The sequence below is a fragment of the Sceloporus occidentalis genome, unplaced genomic scaffold (assembly GCF_023333645.1).
Source record: "Sceloporus occidentalis isolate IW3139 unplaced genomic scaffold, rSceOcc1.0.p SCAF_2, whole genome shotgun sequence".
Classification (NCBI taxonomy): Eukaryota; Metazoa; Chordata; class Lepidosauria; order Squamata; family Phrynosomatidae; genus Sceloporus; species Sceloporus occidentalis.
In genome coordinates this window covers 193,045,610-193,067,335 of record NW_028316982.1, presented here as the reverse complement: position 1 = coordinate 193,067,335, position 21,726 = coordinate 193,045,610, and the positions used below count along the sequence as shown (strand labels likewise).

General features: G+C 39.0%; 1 protein-coding gene across 1 annotated transcript in view; it reads left to right on the top strand.

The window, feature by feature from the left end:
• Positions 1-21,726, top strand: part of CFAP47 (cilia and flagella associated protein 47) — a 343,409-nt gene that overhangs the window by 273,814 nt on the left and 47,869 nt on the right. The window contains exon 57 of the mRNA XM_089508424.1: positions 5,277-5,369. Within this exon, the coding sequence (XP_089364550.1) occupies positions 5,277-5,369 (93 nt within the window). The remainder of the gene's footprint in view (positions 1-5,276; positions 5,370-21,726) is intronic.

The window sequence follows — 21,726 nt, the reverse complement described above, 5'->3', positions numbered from 1 at the left end:
ATTGCCTGATGGATTTTAACCACAGCTGCACAGAATCTGGCAATTTTATATATTATATCCGGATTGGTGTCTGAAAGCAGCAAGGAAGTGTAAAATTGACTGGTGTGTCCTTGATGTTAATACAATAGAGGTAAGATAAGGCTGAGGCGGATGTCCCTGTAATATGAGCAGTAAACATGCTGTGTCGTCTCTATTTGGCCAGAATCACAGGATCACAGTCTATTTGAGAAGGGGATCTTCTTATATCGGCCTTCAAGAACAGCTGAGGGAAGGGCATGGCATCGTGCCAAAGTAAATGCTCTCTGTGTTTAAATACTTTGAGTTTTGCTAAATATACCATAGTTGATGCCAAATATCTGTTGGAGTCACTAGCAATAAAAGTAGGGGCACTAGCTAGGTCTAGCTGTTGCTCTATATCTATCACCTGTTGTTTGATGGTTCCTTTAGCCTTTTCATATCCCATGCTGAGCAAAAGATCTGGAGAGAAACACAGTGAAGAAATTTTAATAATCACCATCTGTTTCCACATAGACTGAAATTCATCAGCCAGGGTGAGTGGAGCAAGGCTGGTGGGAAATAAGAATAGTCTGAGCCAGTAGTTGAGTATAGTCACCCACACTCTGGCCTCCATTTTCATAAAACCTGACTTCAGTCTCAGAATTGCATTGGAATGCTGATCTAATGATGCAGAATAAGAAGCTGGGATCCATAAAGCAGTTCTGCAACTGATTTGGCTTCGAAAAGTTTGAGTGCCACTGGGATATAATGACCTCCATTTGTCATTTTCTTTTTTTTTTTTTTTGAGGATAGCTGTTGAGCAGCTCTGCACTTTATCGTCAACATAGTCCCCATGTGCTTTCCCACCACCAGTAATGTGAAAGATTACCCCCAGATATATGAAGCAGGAGAACTGTTCAATCTTGGGACTGTCTATAATCCAGTTTCAGTTCTTGGGCCTTTTAGTGAATGCCATGATTTTAGTTTTTTGGTAGTTAAGTTCTAGCTCAGTGGTCCCCAAAGTGGATGGCAGTGCCCCCCTGGGAACTTTGGAAAGCTCCAGGGGTACATTGAGTGGAAAAAGAGTAGCAGGGGTACTGAGAGGAAAAAAGGGGACAGAAGAGAATTGTGGGATGGGGGTTACAAGTAGGGTTGTCATTGCTGCTGAAAAACTGTGAAAGCCCCTGGTTGAAGTCTTTGAAAACTCTCCTGGCCAATTCAGGCAGCATGTCCTTCCTGAAGGTAGGGGCGAAGGCTTGAAAAAAAACCTCAGCAAGATCTCACCCTTGAGGCTCTGGGTCCAGAGATGGGGAGGGAAAGGGAGCAAGCAGAGGCTTGGAGCAGTAAGGAGGCTTTCTTGTGTCTCAGTAACTGTGGCAATACTGCACGCATGGTGGAACTTTCTTTTGCTTGGGAATGGACCTGCCCTTCCCTCCAACTCCTCCCCCCCAAAAATGTCTGAATGTGTGTGTTTGCAAAAAAAGGGGTCCCTTTCTTCAGCTCTTTCTTCTTATGGTAGACCCTCCACTTTCACGAGGGTTAGGGGTGCAAGACCTCGCAGAGAGAAAGTGGTGGGTTGTGCCCTGTCATGCCCCATCTATAGCACAGGAGAGAGAGAGAGGAATGCCCCCCACATATTCCCCTGTGCTATAGATGGCTTCCTTGGCCATCTATAGCACGGCAAGAGAGAGGAATGCCCCCTGTGCCTTCCCCTGTGTATTGAGGGAGGGCGGCGCCAGGTTCGTCACCTAGGAGGAAAGAGGGTGGTAGCCTCAAAGAATTTGGGGACCACTGTATCTAGCTGATCCTCTTTGCAATACTTTGTTAGTCTCTTTTTAGACAAATAGGTGTTCTTGACATTATTGCTGCATCATCAGCATAAATCAGAGCAGAGATATGCCTTCCCACTAGCTTCAGAGGATGGAAAGGTGTGTTGTCGAGATGATCCACCATGTCATTGACGTAAAAATTGAACAGGAACGCAGCTAGAATGCAGCCTTGCTTGACACCCTTCTCAGTGGCTATGCTATTGTGAGATGACCTTGTGGGATGCATCTTACTTTGAGTGAGTCCCCTTCATTCAGCATATGAATTAGGTATAGTAGATACTGATCAATTGCGGAAGCCTCCAGGTTTTTCCCCCATAGTTTGTTTCTAGATACTGAGTCAAAAGCTGCTTTAAAATCTATAAAGGCAACATAGAGAGAAATTGTGTTGCAGGTGGCATACTTTTTGATGAGGTGTTGGATTACATGACACTGATCTATGGTGGATCGGCCTTCCCTAAATCCAGCTTGTTCCTCTACAAGTTATGTTTTCTTGTTCTACCTAGTCCTTGAGTTTCCACTGTTAGTGCCTTGCATACATCTTGCTGATCATGGTCTATAGTTGCCAGGATCACTCTTCTTTCCTTTTTTAAATATGGGGACAATGATAGCAAGACCCCAGTCCTTAGGTGCATTACCATAATTGTCAATGCAGGTAAAGAGAGATGCCAGAATAGGGGCCCAAAATGCCAAATTATTTTTGATGGCTTTAGAAGGTATTAAATCTTCCTCTGAAGCCTTCCCATTTCTCAGTTGGTCTAGAACATTTAGGATTTCAAACAACTTTTTCCCCTCATAGTTTTCAAAAATGTTTGTAGCTACAGGTTCATTTATGAGTAAAAAGATAGGTCAGCAATATATCTACAAACACACACACACACACACGGGGGAGGTAGGGCTATGGGGAGAGAAAAAGTCCATGGCAGAATCCTGCTAGCTGATAGTAGTCAAGGCAGCTTCTCTTCCTCCTCAGGGGTTCTTTCCAACTTAAAAATATATGGGGAAGGGAACGTGCACTTTGCAAAATCCCCAAACACTTATGAAAATGTACTTTTTACCAGAGTTTGGAAGTAATGAGTTACAAGTAACCAAAGTACCTGAAATGAGTTACTTTTCATATTTTGAAAGTAATTTAACAAGTGGAAATTATTTCTAGTACAAAATGGAATTTCCAATAACCTTTTAAATATAAATTTTAAAATAAAATTTAAATACAAATTTTAATATAAATTTAAAAGGTAACTAGAAACCATTATTTCATTCCCTCTTGTTACATTACTTTTGAAATGAGGCCTTGTTATGAAAAATAACTATATCTAACTATATCTAAAAATAACTAGTATTTAAGTTACTTGTAACTCATTGAGAAATCTCTAGAAAACTCTTAAACACACCTTTTAGATATAAATACCAACTAATATAAATATATATTTAAAAGGTGTATTTGAGAGGTGTTTCAATGTTTTTCCCCAAGATTTATGCCATTCTTTCCCAGGGTTTCTCCCTCCAAACAACTAAAAGTAACATAAAAGTAATGAGCAACAAAGCAATCAATGACATGGGTTACTTATGAAACAGTCCAAGGGATAATAGCAAGAGATTACTTGTCAAAATTATGACAGGTAATAGGAATGAATTGCTTTTTTTTAAAAAAAATTCAACTTATTTCCCCCATAACAGCTGAAGCATGCTTCCTATGAGGCAGAAGGGTTTAGCTGAAACAAAAGATGTGGTGATTTGAGCAATGGACTGTGACTCTGGAGACCAGGGTTCGAATCACCACTTAGCCACAGAAACCCACTGGGTGACCTTGAGCAAGTCACATTTTCTCAGCCTCAGAAGAAGGCCTTTGAACCATGTGATAACTTTGCTTCAGGATCATTATCAGTCAGAAGTGACTTGAAGGTACACAACAAGAAGCCACATTCTGTTTGGCAGTCCTCTGTATTCATATTACGCCTCCTCTAGACTGGCCAGACTGACATTGTAGTGTTAGTTTCTTATAGGCTGAACTTACTGTATTTCATTTGCCTAGAATGTAGCTCCACCTTTGCTGTAATTTGATAGTGCAAGCAACAGAACTGAACTTCAGAAAAGATATAACTTACTCTAATGTTTCAAAAATGCATTTTTCCATTAGACAAATGTTTAATAGTATACTGTAAAACAAGTTTCACAGAGAGAACTGTATGCTTAGCTTAGCCTGGTGGGTTATATTATAATACATAAATGACAGAGCATCTGGTGTCAGCATAAGGCAACAGCTTTCTCAGAGATTCAGAGATGGCTCAGTCTTTAACTCTGAAAGAATAAAATATAATTTTTAAAAAGAAAACCAGGAGTCAAGGTTGAGTTCAAGACCATTTTTATTTCAAAACTAATTTTCAATAGGCATAGTGACAGTTTTTAATAAATGCAGAACAATAAATCGCCATTCCAGTCTGATAGCAATTTACTGATAATGTGCAAATATCATGAATGTTAGCTGCCTTGAGTGCCATCGGCTTTCTTGAGCCCCATTTATTTTTAGACAAAAGCAAGGTACAAGTCAAATAATGAAATATGGAGGAATTTCAAGACAATTCAGTTTGTGCATGCATAACTTTCCATTTGGTGATCATCACATCAAAATAAAAATTCTGCTTTCTCGTGGTGTCGTGGTTTGAGCATAGGATTGGGATTCTGGAGATCAGGGTTCAAATCTACACTCAGCCCTGGAAACTTGCTGGATGACCTTGGGTGAGACACACTCTCTCAAACCCAGAAAGCCCTATGATAGGGTTGCCGTTGGGTCACCATAAGTTGGAAATAACTCAAAGGTACACAAGACAAATTTCTCAGTGCTCCTGTAGTAAATATTTCTGATAACCACATTTTCCTTTTTCCTGCATGAAGTTATAAAATGTTATTGTTTAGAGAGAGTATCCTACCATGCAGTCATTTAACTAAATTCAGGGTCTAATTGCATTTAAAATATCAAGAGTGTATTACTTGTATTCAGAAATTTCTATCAGGGATGTGGCGAGAAATGGTAGAATGCTGATTTATAAGAACAAACCATAATTACTTTGATTTAAATTTTCCTATGGAGTATAATTTCCTTTAAATTATGAACTTATTTTTCAATGCAGACTTTTTAGTTTAGCACTTTCTCAGAACTTTGGCTTCTCTTAAGGATGGAAGAAAATAATCTGTATTTTATTCCAAAGATGTTTAATAGGATTCTATGAGTATCTATAGCCATTTTTGGCATGCAAAGGTGAGAGATTAAAATGCAGAGAAACCTTAAAAAAACCTGTCATCTTCTATTTCAAAGTATACTTTGAAGAGCATTCATCAGTTCTTACATTAGAACAGTCCTTTGATCACATTTCAACCTCTAGTGAATTCCTTTCCTTGAATGTGACATTGAAGTGTAAGAGAATTTTCTCCTTCTTTTTCCCTTTTCATTAGATCAGGAGCATGTTGTGCATCATTCCAGTGCATCTGTATCCCATCATTCCAGTAAAGACTCTGTTTTCTGGCTTCCACTCAAGGAAAAACAAGGTACACAGCTGCATGGTTGATATGGTTTTCTACAGGATACTTTGTACAGTTGTTGAAATGTATATCTATGTAGCAAACGTTCTATACAAAAACAACCATTTAACTTTATTACACATTTTGCTTTTGGAAGCCCTGCTTGGATAACAGGGATTAAGATCTGTCATCAGGTTAAAGCACGGACGGGCAACTTCTACAGGTCCGTCAAGGGGTTAGTTTGATCTGCTGGAATCTGTGATATTGCACCATTGCCCTGATCTACCAAATTTGCTGCCAAAATGACATGATGCAGCAGGAGAAAGTTGATTTAAAGCAAGCTTCCTGGAGGCTTCTCAGTGAATGAATCTTTTTTTTTTTTAAAGGTGTGACTCTCAGTGTACACTGCTTCAAAGTCAAGTCCTTTGACATTATTTTCTGTGGGTTTGCATATGTGTTTCTCATTGATGAATTCCAGTGGCAAATTCAATAGCAGTGAGAGGGGTGACAGAGACTTCATTTGTCACCAAGAACTGCCTAGTCTTTGGGGAAGCCCTTCTTAGAGTCTCACCATCCTCAAGAGTCCCAACTGATAGGAAAGTGTGAGAGAGATTTCTTGGTGGCCATTCCCAGACTGTGGTATCTTCCTTCTGAGAGAGGCTAGGCTAACAGCACCCCTGGTGTCCTTCTGCTGACAAAGACCACTTTGTTCAGGCAGACCTATGGCAGCCAAGCTCCACTGCAATAAAGGGCTAGGAGCTGCCATTCCCTTTCTCACACACTCACTGATGCATTTTAATTACTTTTTAAATTGTCTTATGTCTTAATTAATTTGTTAAATGCATTAATATTTTTGTATAATTGGAAATTAAATTCTTATATCTCTTCCAAAGTGCTTATTTAATGAATTGACTGAAGAAGCTTTTTCAATAAGCTAGTTCACGTGAGCTGATTAATATTAACACTGTCTTCCCTTTGAATTTCAAGCCAGCCTTTTATCTGGACATAGTCCAAACTTAGTAGCCTGTTGCATCCACTATACATGCACAAGTCTTTGCAGAGGCCTCGAGCAGGCCCATCTAAGCAGCAACCTGTCAACCCTTCCTATGTTTACTTCAAAATTCAGCACTTCTGGTAATTTGGCAGCTGATGTGAATATAGTTGACTCTCTGTATCCACAGACTTTTTATCCATGGATTCAACTATCCATGGCTTGAAAATATTAAAAAATAATACAAATTCCAAAAGCACATCTTATTTTTGCCATTTTATACTAAGAACACCATTTCACTATGGCATTGCGTTTAATAGAACTTGAGCATCCACTGATTTTGGTATCCATGGGGGATCTGGAGCCAAACCCCAGTGGATACCAAGGGTCCAATATATATCACAGAAGGATTAGCTTGAAGGAGTGATGTAGTTTGAGGTTGTCTGTGAGTGCGTGGTGTCACAGGCAATCTGCTGTTGGCTCATCCCTAACAAAAGCAATATAATTCAGAGACATACCAGTATTAGTCTGGAATATCAGTATGCAAATAGATCTTGAAGCACCTATGAGACTGTGTAGTTGTAGCATAAGCTTTCATGGACTTGGTCTACTTCCTCAAATTGAGGAAGAAGACCAAGTCTACGAAAGCTTATGCTACAACTTTTTCTACACAGTTAGTCTCGAAATTGCTACAAAAAAGCCATATAAATGATCACTAGCAAGCAGTGTAGTATGCACAGCCTTTATGTCTTTTTTCTGCTTGGAGGAAGAAGGTACAGTGAACATTGTTAGCGCTTCCACTTTAGCCCTGGGATCCAATATTTAAGGGCAAACATTTGTGGCAAAGGCAGCATGTTTCCATTGTGCATTTATTCCAAATGTCCCTTTATTGGGGTGGGCAACTTGTGGTCCTCCAGTTGCTGTTGGTCAATAAATTGCACCAGCCTAAACCAGCATAGTCTTTGGTCAGGGATGGTGACATGTGGTCAGGGATGGTGACAGCTGCAGTCCAAACATATCAGGAGGGCCCCAAAGTTGCCAACTCCTCTATATTTGTAGGTTGCAGAAAATCTCAGAAGAAGCCCGCTGTACTATAATGATGTCTTATGGGTCCTGCTACTTTATAATAATTAATAATTTGTTTTATTTATATACCGCTATTCCAAAGATCATAGCGGTGAACAGCAAGTAAGCTAATTAGCAAGTGAGCTAATTTGCCCCCAACAGTCTGGGTACTCATTTTAGCGACCTCGGAAGGATGCAAGCCTGAGTCGAGCTTGGGCCCTTTTGCTGGTCTTGAACTCGCAACCTTGTGGTTTTGAGTGAATGGCTGCAGTACAGGCATTTAACCACTGCGCCACCAGGGCTCCTTATATTGTTTATCCTATTCATAACTCCCCTACATAATCTAGTAATATCATAATTCTTTTTCTTGACAAATGGAGTCATTTAAATTGTTTGCTGTAGTGAAATATTAATTTAATTAAAATGAATATATCTACCCTATTTTATCACTGTAATGCTCTTCTTTTCAGCATTCTATCATATATTTTCTGGGATTAACAAACTGTTCTAAACATCATTAAGTTACAGATAATAAATCATTCACAGCACAAATACAAACCTATTCGTTGTCATTATCAAAGGAAATGCAGATTTTCCAATTTCCTGTTCTGAACAGTAGCATTTGGATTAGCCAAACTTGCCCTGGTGAACCAGAGTTAATTTAGAAGGCATGTTTGTTATTACCACTACACTTCAGTTTGTATTTAGTGATTACTTCATTTTAAAAGTGCTATTTCTCTTTTTAATGCAAAGGAATATGACCCAGTGTTCTAAATATACTAAAATATTATATGTATTTAATGTAAGATAACAACACTTTAATTTGCTATTGGTTTAGTTTAATTTGATTTCTCTAAAGCAACAAATCTTTGAAAATGTGTTGTGCGTGATCATTATAACTAAACCACAGATACTGTACCACTCTGCTGATGTATCATTGCAAAGAAGCAATACTTAGGAAAATAAAATGGACAGTAAAAAAACCAAAGAGGAAAGAAATGGGAGAGAAGAAAAAAGGGGAAATGGTCCTTAAGTGCACTTTTAAGACTAATTAAATTTTATTTTCTCATAAGGTTTCATGGAAATAAACCCACTTTTTCAGATGGAGTACCAAAGGTATTAAGGCCCTAGACATAAAGTATATTTACACAGTTGTGGGAGTGGGAATGGGGTGGGATGTAGTAAGATACAAAAAGATACAAATCATGTCCCTTGCCTTAAATGTCCAAAGCACTAGGTGAGGTGATACAAGTCTTTCAGAGATTTACAGTGGTCAGTTAGGAGATTATCACATTAGCTTTGCTGCCAGGATAGACCCAGAATATAAGTTTCTTAAGGCAGATCTTACTGCATTCACCCATCACCAGGCAGTATGCAGCCCGTGTGCAACCTGGGCTTCTCTGGGCTTGTCCTGCGTGTTTTCAGGAATGGGAAAATCCCTTTCTTGAAAAGCTGCGAGAGAAACCCAGGTTGCATATGGGATGCATACTGCCCAGCAATGGGTGATTGTGATAAGGTCTGCCTTAAGAAAATTACATTCTGGGTCTATCCTGGCAGCGAAGCTAATGCGATAATCTCCTTAGTTTTGATATATGAAAGCAACAAACCTGCTTACCAAAACTCCCAGGGTTCAAAACTCTATCTGAGAATCTTCTTTTGTTCTATCTGCAATAGCAAGGGCACTTGTGAAAATACAAGTGTGCCATGAAGCCATTGTCCTTGTTCATACTCCTGCTAATGGTTTGCAATTTGTGAATATAATTAAGTTTAGCCATTTCTCTTTCTAATATTACTTTGTAATTTCCTTGTTGAAGGCCTACAATAACATCAGTTACTGCATGTTCACGAGACTGAAATGTTCTGCAACTTGCTTTTGTATATTGTCATTTCCAATATCAGATTTATGTCCATGAATCCTTTTACATAGAGACTGTCCTGTTTGTCCAATGCAAAGACAGAAGGTATTGCTGGCATAAGATGGCATATATCACATTAGTGGATGAGCAAGTAAATGTACTTCTGATGTTATGAGTGATGTTATTGGCCCCTGTAATATTATTCCCAGAATAGATTTGGAGACAGAATTGGCATCTGGTTTGTGGCAGCATGTTGTCCCTCTATTAACGTCCATGTTATATATCCTTTTGTAAGTGAATAGTTAAGATCTGGAGGTTGCCTGCCTTCCAGAACTTGTATGAGGTTTATGTTATTCCTCACAATTGGTTGTAGCTTGATGATGCATTTGAATGGTCTCAGCTGAGGACTGTAGGTGAACAATATGAATGTTTAGTGTTTTTGGTCTGCCTTGTAGTAAATGGTTCCTTGATATTGCCATATCAATTTGTTTTTAATATCCTTAGGTAAATATTGTAGTTTGAGAAATATCTGTTGTAAATCCAAGGGTTTTGAGTCAATGACTTGTGAGTTTGTGCAGATGTGGTTGTATCAGAAGGATTGGCTGTGCAGATCAGAACTGGAAATTGCCCCAAGATTCTAAATTTTGAATAACCTTCTTCCATGAACTTTAAAAAAAACCTCACAATTTTGTTAATTCTTAAATACTATATTATTTACTAATAATTTTGCAAGTACCAAAATCTTATTTTCTTGAGTATTAATTTATTAACATTAAATTAATATTTCCATCTGACTCAGATTGACTCATAACATTCTACTACACATGTTGGATTTTACAGTCATAAATATTAATGAATTGGCACTACCTTTGTAAAATGTATTTAATTCATTTGAGTCACTTGGAAGCGTTACATTATTTTTGTTTTTCAAATCTTTAGTTTCCCTTTGCAATTTCTCACTGCTCAAATAATTACTTGGAATCATAGAGATGGAGAGGGCCATCTGTTCCAATCCAGTGACAATGCAATTACAAAAGAATGTTTAAAAATAAAAGAACTACCTTCTAATGTACTACTGAACATCCCATACCATCAGGGGGTTCTTCCCAATGGTTAGGTTGAATCTTGTTTCTTGAACTGGATAGGTCCTGCCATCTGGAACAGCAGAAAACAAGTTTGTTCCATTTCCCCTTCATCTATTTCAACCTGGATATCATTATCAGCTCTCAGTCTTCTGTTCTTCAGACTACAAGTACCTATAATGCTTGGTTTCTAGATCCTTTACCATCTTGGTTGGCTTCCTCTGGATATTTTCCAACATGCTAATATCCTTTTTAAACTGTCATGTCTAAAACCTGATGCGATATAACAGGGGAGGTCTGGCCAAATAGTAGTTATAATGGAATAGTATTATCATTTCTCTTTATGTGGATATTATAGTTCTTTTGATACAGCATAGAATTGCTCTGGATTTTTTTTACCACCACAACATGCTGTTGATTCATTGTTAGCTCGTGGTCTGATAAGACCTCCTTGATAATTTGCACAGGTACTGCTGTAAAACTTAGTGTTATCCATTCTATATTTCTACACCTGATATTTCCTGCCTAAACATAGTACCTCAATTCCTGTCATTTTGTTTGTTTGGGGCCAATTGTACAACCTGTTAACATAATCTTGTTTCTGTCTGCTGAAGTATTAACTACGGCCCAGTACAGACTGCCGGCTTGCGCCGGCCTGGGACTAATTTTAGGGCTTGGGAGAGTGGAGCATCCAACACTCCATGCTGTCAGGGCGCCATCCTGGCGTGTGCCCATTCAGATGGTGCATGCGATGATAACATGTCTTGCGTGCCACGTCCAAATGGCGTGGCGCACAAGGGACATCACCACGCTGCTCCAGGGTGCTAATGACACCTTGGCAGCAGTGGAGAAAGGAGCCGTGTTTTGCGGCTCCTTTTTCTAGGCACATCATTGCTGCACCGTTTGGTTGGCATAGCCATGATCTGGGGGAGAAAGAGGTGGCCTCTTTCTGCCCCTTTACCCCAGTCTGTATTGGGCCTACCTCTACCAGTCTGATGTTATTTACAAATTTGATGAACATGCCCTATATTTCTTGAGTGAAATATTTTACAAAGATGTTCAACAATATTAGGTCTAGCAGAGAACCTGGATCCTAATATTCACTCTATTTTATGCATGAATTATATCTCTCTCTTACTCTGAGCTTTAATCTCTGTGAATTATATAATATGATATTGTAGTATTGCTTTCTCCACACTGCTAATAATTGTTGAGTCCATGGGTGAAGTTCTGCAAGTACAGTATGTATGCATGGACTATAAAATTAGGAATTATGGGTGACAAGAGGAAACATGCTGGTACATGTATATTATAGATATACTTCTCAATAATTGCTGGGCAGCATGTGATTAGATAAAAATAACTGGGTTTTCTTTAGATCCCTATAACTCAGTTTAAATTCAGTATGTGTAAAATATATAGGTCTAAACCTAATTTGTTTATCCTGACTACAACAGACCCAACAGATCAGTGAAACAGTTGATGGGCAAAGTTCTATTGATTCAGAAGGTCTACTCTAGCTGAAACTCTTTATTGGATTTAGGCCATTTTTTCACAATAAAATGAAGTTTATGCAAAATTTTACATTACTTTATAAGAGTAAATAACAAATGAGACAACATTTATTGTAGTGTTTGTATTTTAAATGAACATGTACTTAGCGCAGCATGAATAAAATAATTTAGTGCAAAATTCACCCCACCCCAAATCCCATCTTTCTCATCACCTCCAGGTTTCTCACACTTATTGCTGCATATTGTTGAAAAATAAATTGGCAATATTTGCAGAAGATCTAAAACAGCGTTGAGATGCTGTGAGTTTTTTTAAAAAAATTAGGAGGTCTGTCCATTTTTTTCCAATGAGTTTCAGATGCCCAAACTAGGCTTTATAATAATTATATGGTTACTGCCCAAAACAAACTTCCATTCTGCAACATTTAATGTGACTTATTGATCATCTGATGGCAGAAACTAATTTAATAAAGGAGAGACTAGACAGAATAATGTTGGAAGTGATGGTTGCAGCATTCTCATTCAGACAAGAGTGAATACTTCATCAGATACCTTATACAGTACAATCAATCTGCTGTGGCCATATTATTGACCTCCTGTTCTTTGAAGAGCCATCGTTGAGGAGCTGCTTGTCCACTTATACAGGCATTGGGTCTTAAACAGTATCTTCAAATGAAAACTGTACTGGGAGTATGTATTCTGAGTCAAACAAGTCTGGTGAAGCTACATCTTCCATAATAAAATGTCACAGAGCATCAAGCAAGAGCTCTTTAAATTTTCCCTTTTGTCCAGTTTGTCTTCTCACAGATTATCTGAGGGGGATCAAGGCATGACACATACTAGCCAATATATGTAGCTGTAAAATGCAGCACATCATTATTGCAACTGTGGGTTAGGTGTACTAGAGGTTATGATATGGAGAGGAGATATTTGGATGCCATTTATCATCACATCTAGTTTGACCTTTGTTATTTAACCATTACTCTATCTTGAACTTAGTATTTCTTACTCACATGTCATGCACTATTCAGTGTTTTCTCACACCACAATGTATATTGTAAAGTTCAGATCCTTGAATTTGAATGAATTGCATACATTAGCAATTTTATGAACATTTGGCTCTAAAACCTACATATCGTTCCTTTCCTTGAGAAAGGTGGGGGCATAAATTCAATAAACTAAACTAAAATAAATAGGCAAAATATTCATTTATTGGAGTTTGTAAAATTTATTAACAATCTTATTTATATAAAAATATCATGCATTACTGATATAAATGGGAGCCAATGTGTAGAATAAATTGTGGCAGTATAACAACTGAGATATAATACTTCAGCAGAGAGACAGTTTACATCTTTCTCTGTCACATATCATGACAGCTTTTACTTTCAAAATATGTTAGAAAAGCAAATTGTCTCATAGCCAAAATACTAAAAACGTAATTTTAAAAAAAGTTTATTCCTTGAGCTATACTGTTTGTCAATAGGTTCTTTAAACACCTCCATCCTAAGTCTATTTCTGGGAGCAAGTTCATTTGATTCTAATGGAATATAGTACTAACTAAACATACCTAGAATTGTGGCATTAATCTTATACATGATGGTGTTAGTTGTAAGTGCACTTTTATGATAAATGAATGAATATTTGCCAGAATATATTACTGCTATTTTTATTTTAACAGCAGCTATATTATTAAGAGCTGATCTTTAAACAGGCTTCATTTCAAAACATAATAAATTGCAATGTAACTAAATATTTTATTACTGAAATCAGTTTTCAATCTATTTGTTCTAATCTAAATGGCAACTGTTTAACTTATATTTCTTTAATGCCACATGGACAGCTTTTAAATTCAAGCTTTTAATGAATTAAAGCCTGCAAAGCCTCTTTTAGAACATCTCACATTTTTATGAAACATGATCCTCGTGAAATGGCAAACAGAGCTTGTAAAAATGCTGTCTCTGGTAAATATTCTTTCTTGAGTTATGACAGTCATGTTATGAAGTAGATAAAAATTTTATTGTGTTTTCTTTGCACCTTTTCAGAATCTCAGTTATGGAATTGCATCTAAGGTCACTGTGGGTCAGCACAGGAACAAGTCAGCAATATACTTTAAATGCTCACACCAGTTCTTCTTCTATGTACTGTGTGAACAGCTCAAATTTGACAAGATTTTGAAGGGTAGCAAAGGAAAAAAAGGGAATTAAGACTTGTACTGTGCCAGCCCTTTCTGACTGTCTTTTGAATAATAATAATTTGTTTTATTTATATACCTCTCTTCCAAAGATCATAGCGGTGAACAGCAAGTAAGCTAATTAGCAAGTAAGCTAATTTGCCCCCAACAGTCTGGGTACTCATTTTAGCGACCTCGGAAGGATGCAAGCCTGAGTTGAGCTTGGGCCCTTTGCTGGTCTTGAACTCGCAACCTTGTGGTTTTGAGTGAATGGCTGCAGTACAGGCATTTAACCACTGCGCCACCAGGGCTCCAAAACAAAACGACATAGTCCATCTAGGAATCCAAAGTGTAACTTTAGTTCAAATGTTGAAATATTAGAATGGTAAATCTAGAATGGTAAAAGTTTGGTTTGCTGTTCTTTATGGGCAATGCAACTTATGTGGGTTTGTTTTATTTAGTAGCGCTAGTTCTGGATTATGGTGAACTGAAAGTGTATCACTACATTTTAATTTTTATGGTTCCCAATTCCTGATTGTAGAATAATAGCAAGGAATTGGAGAACCGTATCAGTTAGTTTGCTTATGTTGGGAAATAGTAGCTGTACTTGTGATTTAGTCATTTACATTCTGGCATGCACCTAATATGATGCTTGTATGCTGCTGGAATTGGTCTTGCAACCCAGTGAGTTTCCATGGCTCAGCAGGTATTCCAGTCCTTGTCTTCCAGACTCCTAATCCAACACTGAAACCACTACACCATGCTGGTTGTGGCAGTGTTGCCCCTCAAAATTTAAATCAATTTATATTTTAATAAATTGATTCCATTAGTTGATTGTTATGCCTGTTCCATTGGCAGGTCCAGTAAGACAGGAAATCCTAAAAAGAGTAAGAAGGATCAGGGCTAGAGGAAATGGATAACAGAGGTCTGTTGCTAGGCAGGCTAATCTCTTTGATATATTGCAGCTGTCTTTAGGAACAGTGGGAATGGGAGTATTTTGGATATTCAGCAGAAGAATATCTGGGGAACAATTGAAGAGCTGAGACTTGAGAACAAATGGAAAAGAACAGAAAGAAAATAAAAATCTACTCAGGAATGAGCTTAATCTTCAATCAGCCCTGGCCCATAGAGAATTTGTTGTTGTTTGTTGTTAACTGTCCTCGCATCGATCTTGACTCATGGCGACTCTATGGATGAAACATCTCCATTACCCTCTGTCCTCCACTGCTCTGCTTATTTCCTGCAATCCCATAGCCGTGACGTCCTTAACAGAGTCCATCCTCTCTTCCTACTTCCCACCACCTTTCCCAGCATTATTGTCTTTTCCAACGAGTCCTTTCTTCTCATGCTGTGTCTGAAGTACAACTGTCTCAGTTTTGTCATCTCGGCTTCCGGGGAGGTTTCCAGCTTGATCTGCTCTAGGACCCATTTGTTTGTCCATGGGATCCTCAGCACTTTTCTCCAGCACCACATCTCAAATGAATGGATTTTCCTCCTATCTTCTTTCTTCACTGTCCAGCTCTCACATCTATACAGTGGGTCCTTGTTATCTGCTGGGGTTTGGTTCCAGGATCCCCTGTGGATAACAAAATCCGCTAATGCTCAAGTCCCATAGCAAAATGGTGTCCCCTCTATAAAATGGCAAAATCAAGGTTTGCTATTTGAAATTTATACTTTTTTTTCAAGCTGTGGATACTTGGATCTATGGATAAAAATCTGTGGATAAGGAGGGTCAACTGTACATAGTAATAGGGAATACAATAGCTTGTATGATTCTAACTTTTGTACTCAGTTGTACATCACTGCATTTTAGAATCTTTTCTAGCTCTCTCATAGCCACCCTCCCCATTCTTAATCCTTTTCTGATTTTCTGACTGCAGTCCCCATTTCTATCAATGTTTGATCCCAGGTATGAGAATTCTTTTACTATTTCTATTTCCTCATTGTCTAGCTTGAAGGTCCTCGTGGTCATTATTTTTGTTTTCTTTATGCTCAACATTAAGCCTGCCTTTGCAATTTCTTCTTTGATCTTCATTAGTAGGTGTTCCATGTCTATGGAGTTTTCTGCTAGTACTATGGTGTTATCTGCATATCTTAGATTGTTAATATTCCTTCCTTCTATTTTCACTCCTCCTTCTTCTGTGCAAGGACGTAGCCGGGGGGGGGGGGGTTTGGGGGGTCGGGACCCCCCCTATCAGGCCCTGGGGGCGTTCAAGCTCCTTCCTCCCCCCTCCCCTCCATTAAAACCACGGCAGGGACGTAGTTAAGGGGGAGGTTTCAGGGGTCCGGACCGAGAGAAAAGGGCCCTTGTTGGAGCAGGGCCAGGAGGAGAGGAAAGGGTGCTTGTTGGAGAGCGCGTGTGCACGCGCACAGCCCCAAAGAAACGCTGGGGATGGAGAGTGCCAGTCTTGCTCTCCTCTAGGCTTCAGGAGGAGCAGAAGTGGCCATCTCCTTGGCGTTTTTTGGGGGGCTGTGCGCGTGCACACGCGCGCTCCAACAAGCACCCTTTCCTCTTCTCCTGGCCCTGGCAAAGCCAGGAGGAGCGCAAGTGCCACTCCTAAACTTTTTGCGGGGCCTGAGGGGGAGGAGCCAAAAGGCCCTGGAGGAGAGGGAGGGAGGGAGGGACAAGAGGCTGCATCAAGCTGCATCCACATTGAAACAATAACCAGGTTTGGCAGCGACTTAACTCTTTTGTGGCTCATGGCTATGGAATTCTGGGAGTATGTTCTGTGGTCCAGATATTGAGGCTTGGCTCTATTCTGGCTCATTGCTATGGAATTCTGGGAGTTAGAGTATGTTCTGGGGTCCAGATATCAAGGCTTGGCTCCTTTCTGGCTCATTGCTATGGTATTCTGGGAGTTGGAGTGTGTTCTGGGGTCCAGATATCAAGGCTTGGCTCCTTTCTGGCTCATTGCTATGGAATTCTGGGAGTTAGAGTATGTTCTGGGGTCCAGATATCAAGTCTTGTCTCCTTTCTGGCTCATTGCTATGGAATTCTGGGAGTTGGAGTATGTTCTGGGGTCCCGATATCAAGGCTTGTCTCCTTTCTGGCTCATTGCTATGGAATTCTGGGAGTTGGAGTGTGTTCTGGGGTCTAGATATCAAGGCTTGGCTCTTTTCTTGCTCATGGCTATAGGACACATTTCAGACTTCTGCCTAGAAGGAATTTCAAAAGTCCTCATTTTTTGTAAGTTGAGCAGATGTCCTCCTTTTCTAGGATGTGTCCTATGTTTCAACCTTCTGGCCTGGATGAATGTAAAAATGTCTTCCATTTTTGCTAGGATAACACACGTCCTCCTTTATCCAGGATACGGCACACATTTCAGCCCAGGAGCAATGTCAAAACATCCTCCATTTTATCAGGGTGTCCAGACATCATCCTTTATCCAGGACATGTCCTACATTTCTGCCCAGGAGGAATTTCAAAACATCCTGCTTTGCCCGCCTTTCCTTGAGGCTGAGAGTGTGTGACTTCCTTGCCTAGTGGGTCTTCTTGGTTTGTTCAGAGTGTTTGCCTTTGTCAGTCTTTCCTTGAGGCTGAGAGTGTGTGACTTCCTTGCCTAGTGGGTCTTCTTGGTTTGTTTAGAGTTTGCCTTTGCCAGCCTTTCCTTGAGGCTGAGAGTGTGTGACTTCCTTGCCTAGTGGGTTTTCTTGGTTTGTTCAGAGAGTCTGCTTCTGGTGACTTGGGTGTGTGCGAGTGTGTGCCTTCAAGAGGTTTTCTTGGGAGGTTTGTTCATAGAGGGTTTGACTTTGCCATCCTCTGAGGCTGAGAGAATGTGACTTGCCCAATGTTTTTTGGGGATTTGCCTTTACCTTCCCTTAAGGCTGAGAGAGTGTGACAAGTGCTGTGATGTCCCTTATGCGCCGCACAATTTGGACATGATGCATAAGCCATGTCATCGACACGTACCCCATGTAAGATATTTAGCCTTCTCTGTTGGAGAGAATCAGATTTTCATTGAATCCTGGTCTCCAGAGTCATAGAATCCTAGAGTTGGAAGAGACTGCAAGGGCCACCCAGTCCAACTCCTTTATTCTGCCATGCAGGAACTCTCAATCAAAACATCCCCAATGACAGATGGCCATCCAGCCTCTGCTTAAAGACCTCCAAAGAAGGAGACTCTGCTGCACTCCGAGGAAGGAGTGTGTTCCACTGTTGAACAGCCCTTACTCTCAGGAAGTTCCTCCTAGTCTAACACACAAAGCTATATCCCAACCTCCTATCCAGGAAGAATGTCAAAATGTTCTCCATTTTGAGCATGACTGAGAAACATGAATTTATATTGTTTTTTATTAATGTTTTTGGCTTTTAGTTGGGTGTGTTCTCCATTTTTGAACATCCTACAATTTGTCCTACATTTTGTCGTGCATCATGTCCTACATTTTTCCTACATTTTGTTTCTTGGGGGGGCTCTTAGCATCTCAAAATGGTGGCACTTAGTCTGGACCCCCCCTTTCCCAAAATCCTGGCTACATCCCTGTTCTGTGCCCAAGCCTGCTTTTCTTATAAGATGTTCTGCATAGAAGTTGAACAGATGGTGAAAGGATGCAGTCTTTCCTATTGGGAACCATCTGGTTTCTCCATATTCTGTTCTAATAATAGCCTCCTGTCCTAAGTATAGATTTATCATCACCACTATCAAATGTCTTGGCAGTCCCAAATCTTTAAGGGTGTTCCATAGCCTTTCGTGATATATGCAGTCAAAGGCTTTGCTGTAGTCTATAAAGCACATGCTGATTTTCTTTTGGAATTTGCTGTTGCACTCCATAACCATTACATGTTTGCAATATGGTCCCTAGTGCCTCTTCCTTTCCTGAACCCCACTTGAACATTTGGGATTTCTCTCTCCATGTTGGAGTCTATGTTGCTGAATTTTGTGCATGATTTTGCTTGTATTGGAGATCAGTGCTAATGTCCTATACAGTGGACCCTTGTTATACGCTGGGGCTTGGTTCCAAGATCCCTTGTGTATAACAAAATCCGTGTATGCTCAAGTCCCATTACATATAATGACATAGCAAAATGGTGTCCCTTATAAAAAATGGAAAATCAAGGTAAATTTATACTTTTTTAGAAAATTTTCAAACCGTGTATGCTTAATCTTAATCTTAATCTTCTTGCAAGATTGCAACTAATACATTGGAAATGGCTGCTTCACTTGTTTTGTCCAGATTCATTTGATCTGGGACTTTGGTACTTAGAAGAAATCTGTATCTCACAGTGCGCTGCATTGACTCCCAGAGATATCAAGGCAGAGATAGTCACCTCCTTGTCCCTGCCTTCAAATAATGATTTTAACGTCATTCCTGTATGTTTTTAACCGTGCCTTTGGATTTAATTCGTTTTAATATGTATGTTTAATAGGTGAATTGTGGTACTGTTTTTACTGACTGTCTTTACTGACATTTGTACACCGCTTTGATCCTGGGAAAAGCGGTTAATAAATAAACAATTTATTATTATTATTATAAATCCGTGTATAAAAAATCTGTGTATAAGAAGGGCCGACTGTAGTTGCTGCAGCCTCTCGTGTCTCCCTTTTTGTGGATGGGGATGTATATCGATCCCTTCCAATCTGTTGGCCATCATTTTGTTTTCCATATCTGTTGACATATGTTGGTTAGCACTAGGGTTGACTCTGTCAATGTGGATTGAAGCAGTTCAATTGGAATATCATCTGTTCCTGGTGATTTGTTTTTAGCTATTTCTCTTATTGCAGTCTCTGCCTCACATTTTAGAATTTTGGGTTCATCTTTATATGTCTCTTCATTCCATGTGTTCATTTTGTCATCTCTTTTGTATAATTCTTCTGTGTGTTGCATCCAACATCTTTTTATTTCCTCCTGGTGTTGAATTATGTTATTTTTATTGTCATAGAGCGTTCCAGTCCTTCATTTGAATTTCCCTTTGATTGCCTGGATCTTGTGAAATAGATCTCTTGTTTTTCCCTTTTTATTGTTGTCTTCTATTTATCTGCATTGGTCATTGTAGTAATTTTATTTATCTTTTTTCACAATCTGTTGTAATGTTGCATTCATCATTCTTAGTTTGTTCCTATTTCCCTTTTGTTTTTCTTCTTTTCTTTTCTTTATTGCATGAACTGTTTTTTCTGTCATCCATGGTTTTTTTTCTCTTTCTTTTTGTTTATCGAAAGTGTCTGTCTACATTCGTCTTTTATTATGTTCTTGGCTTCAGGCCATAGTTCCCCTGGCTCTCGGTCTATTATGTTTAGTAGTGTGAATCTGTTTTTTACGTTGTCAGTAAATTCTTTTGAGATATTATTTAGAGTATTTTGGTATAATCACTGGTTTTGATTTCTTCTTGAGTCTTACTCTTATTTTTGATATGAGTAATTAGAGATCTGTGGCACAGTCGGCGCCTAGTCTAGTCTTGGCCACCAGTATAGAGTTCTGCCATCTTTTACTTCCAGTTATATAATCTATTTGATTTTTGTGTTGACCTTCTGGTGATGTCCATGCGTATAGCCTTCTTTCCGGTTGTATGAAAAATGTGTTTGCAATGAATAAGTTGTTGATTTCTCAAAAACCTATCAGATGCTCATCTGCTTCATTTCTTTTACCTAATCCAAATTTGCCTACTGTTTTTTATTCTTCTTTGCTTCCAACTTTTGCATTCCAGCCCCCAATGATCAGCTAGAGATCCTGTGTTGGTGTGCTGTCAATTTCTTCCTGTACTTCTTCATAGAATTTATCAATTTCTTCCTGTTCTGCCTCTGTGGTTGGTGCAAATATAGTTGAATTATGGTGATATTCATAGGTTTACTATGGAGCCTTACTGAAATGATTCGGTCTGATTTTGCATTGCATTCTCTGACTGCTTTTCCCACATCTTTTCTTAGTATGAAAGCCACCCTGTTTCTTCTTGTCTTTTCATTCCCTGAGCAGAACACTGTGTGATTGTCTGATTCAAAGTGGCCCATTCCTGCCCATTTTAACTCACTTATTCCCAGTACTGCTATGTTCATGCGTTTCATATTCATTTTGACTATGAAGATTTTCACACATCCCAAAGTGTAGTGGAATCATCATAACAGATAGACAATTCCAAAAGATTTTCACATAAGGCTGTTAGTGTTCTTAAAACGTTGATATATCAGAATTCAGCAATTCAACTGTTTTGAAATCATTTTGTAATCATTTATTGCTGAATTCTGATATATCAACGTTTTAAGAACACTAACAGCCTCATGTGAAAATCTTTTGGAATCGTCTGTCTGCTATGACAATTCCACTACACTTTGGGACGATAAAGGAATGATATAGCGATGTCGTGTGAAAATCTTGACTGTCCAGCTTCTCTTGGCTCATGCTCCTCACATTCCATGTTCCTATTTTATGTGTAATGCTGCTTTGGGTGCCATTTGCCTTCTGAATGGTGACTGCTATCTGCCTTGACATCTTTCTTGTGCCCTTGGCTAATTTTGCAAATGTGATATCCCTTTATCTTTCCCTCCTTTCCATTTTGTTAATGACTTAGGGAATACCAAGACCATTATGCATGAAAAGCTTGTGTCCCTACCAATGGCTTGGATATCTCTCAGGGAAGTACATTACAACTGTCAATTGTCTTCTATTGATTTTCTATTGCTTATTATTATTATTATTATTATTTGAGGTAAGATGCAATAAATCCCTTCATAATTCTACAATATAACACCACTTTAACTGCCATGGCTCCAGGAATT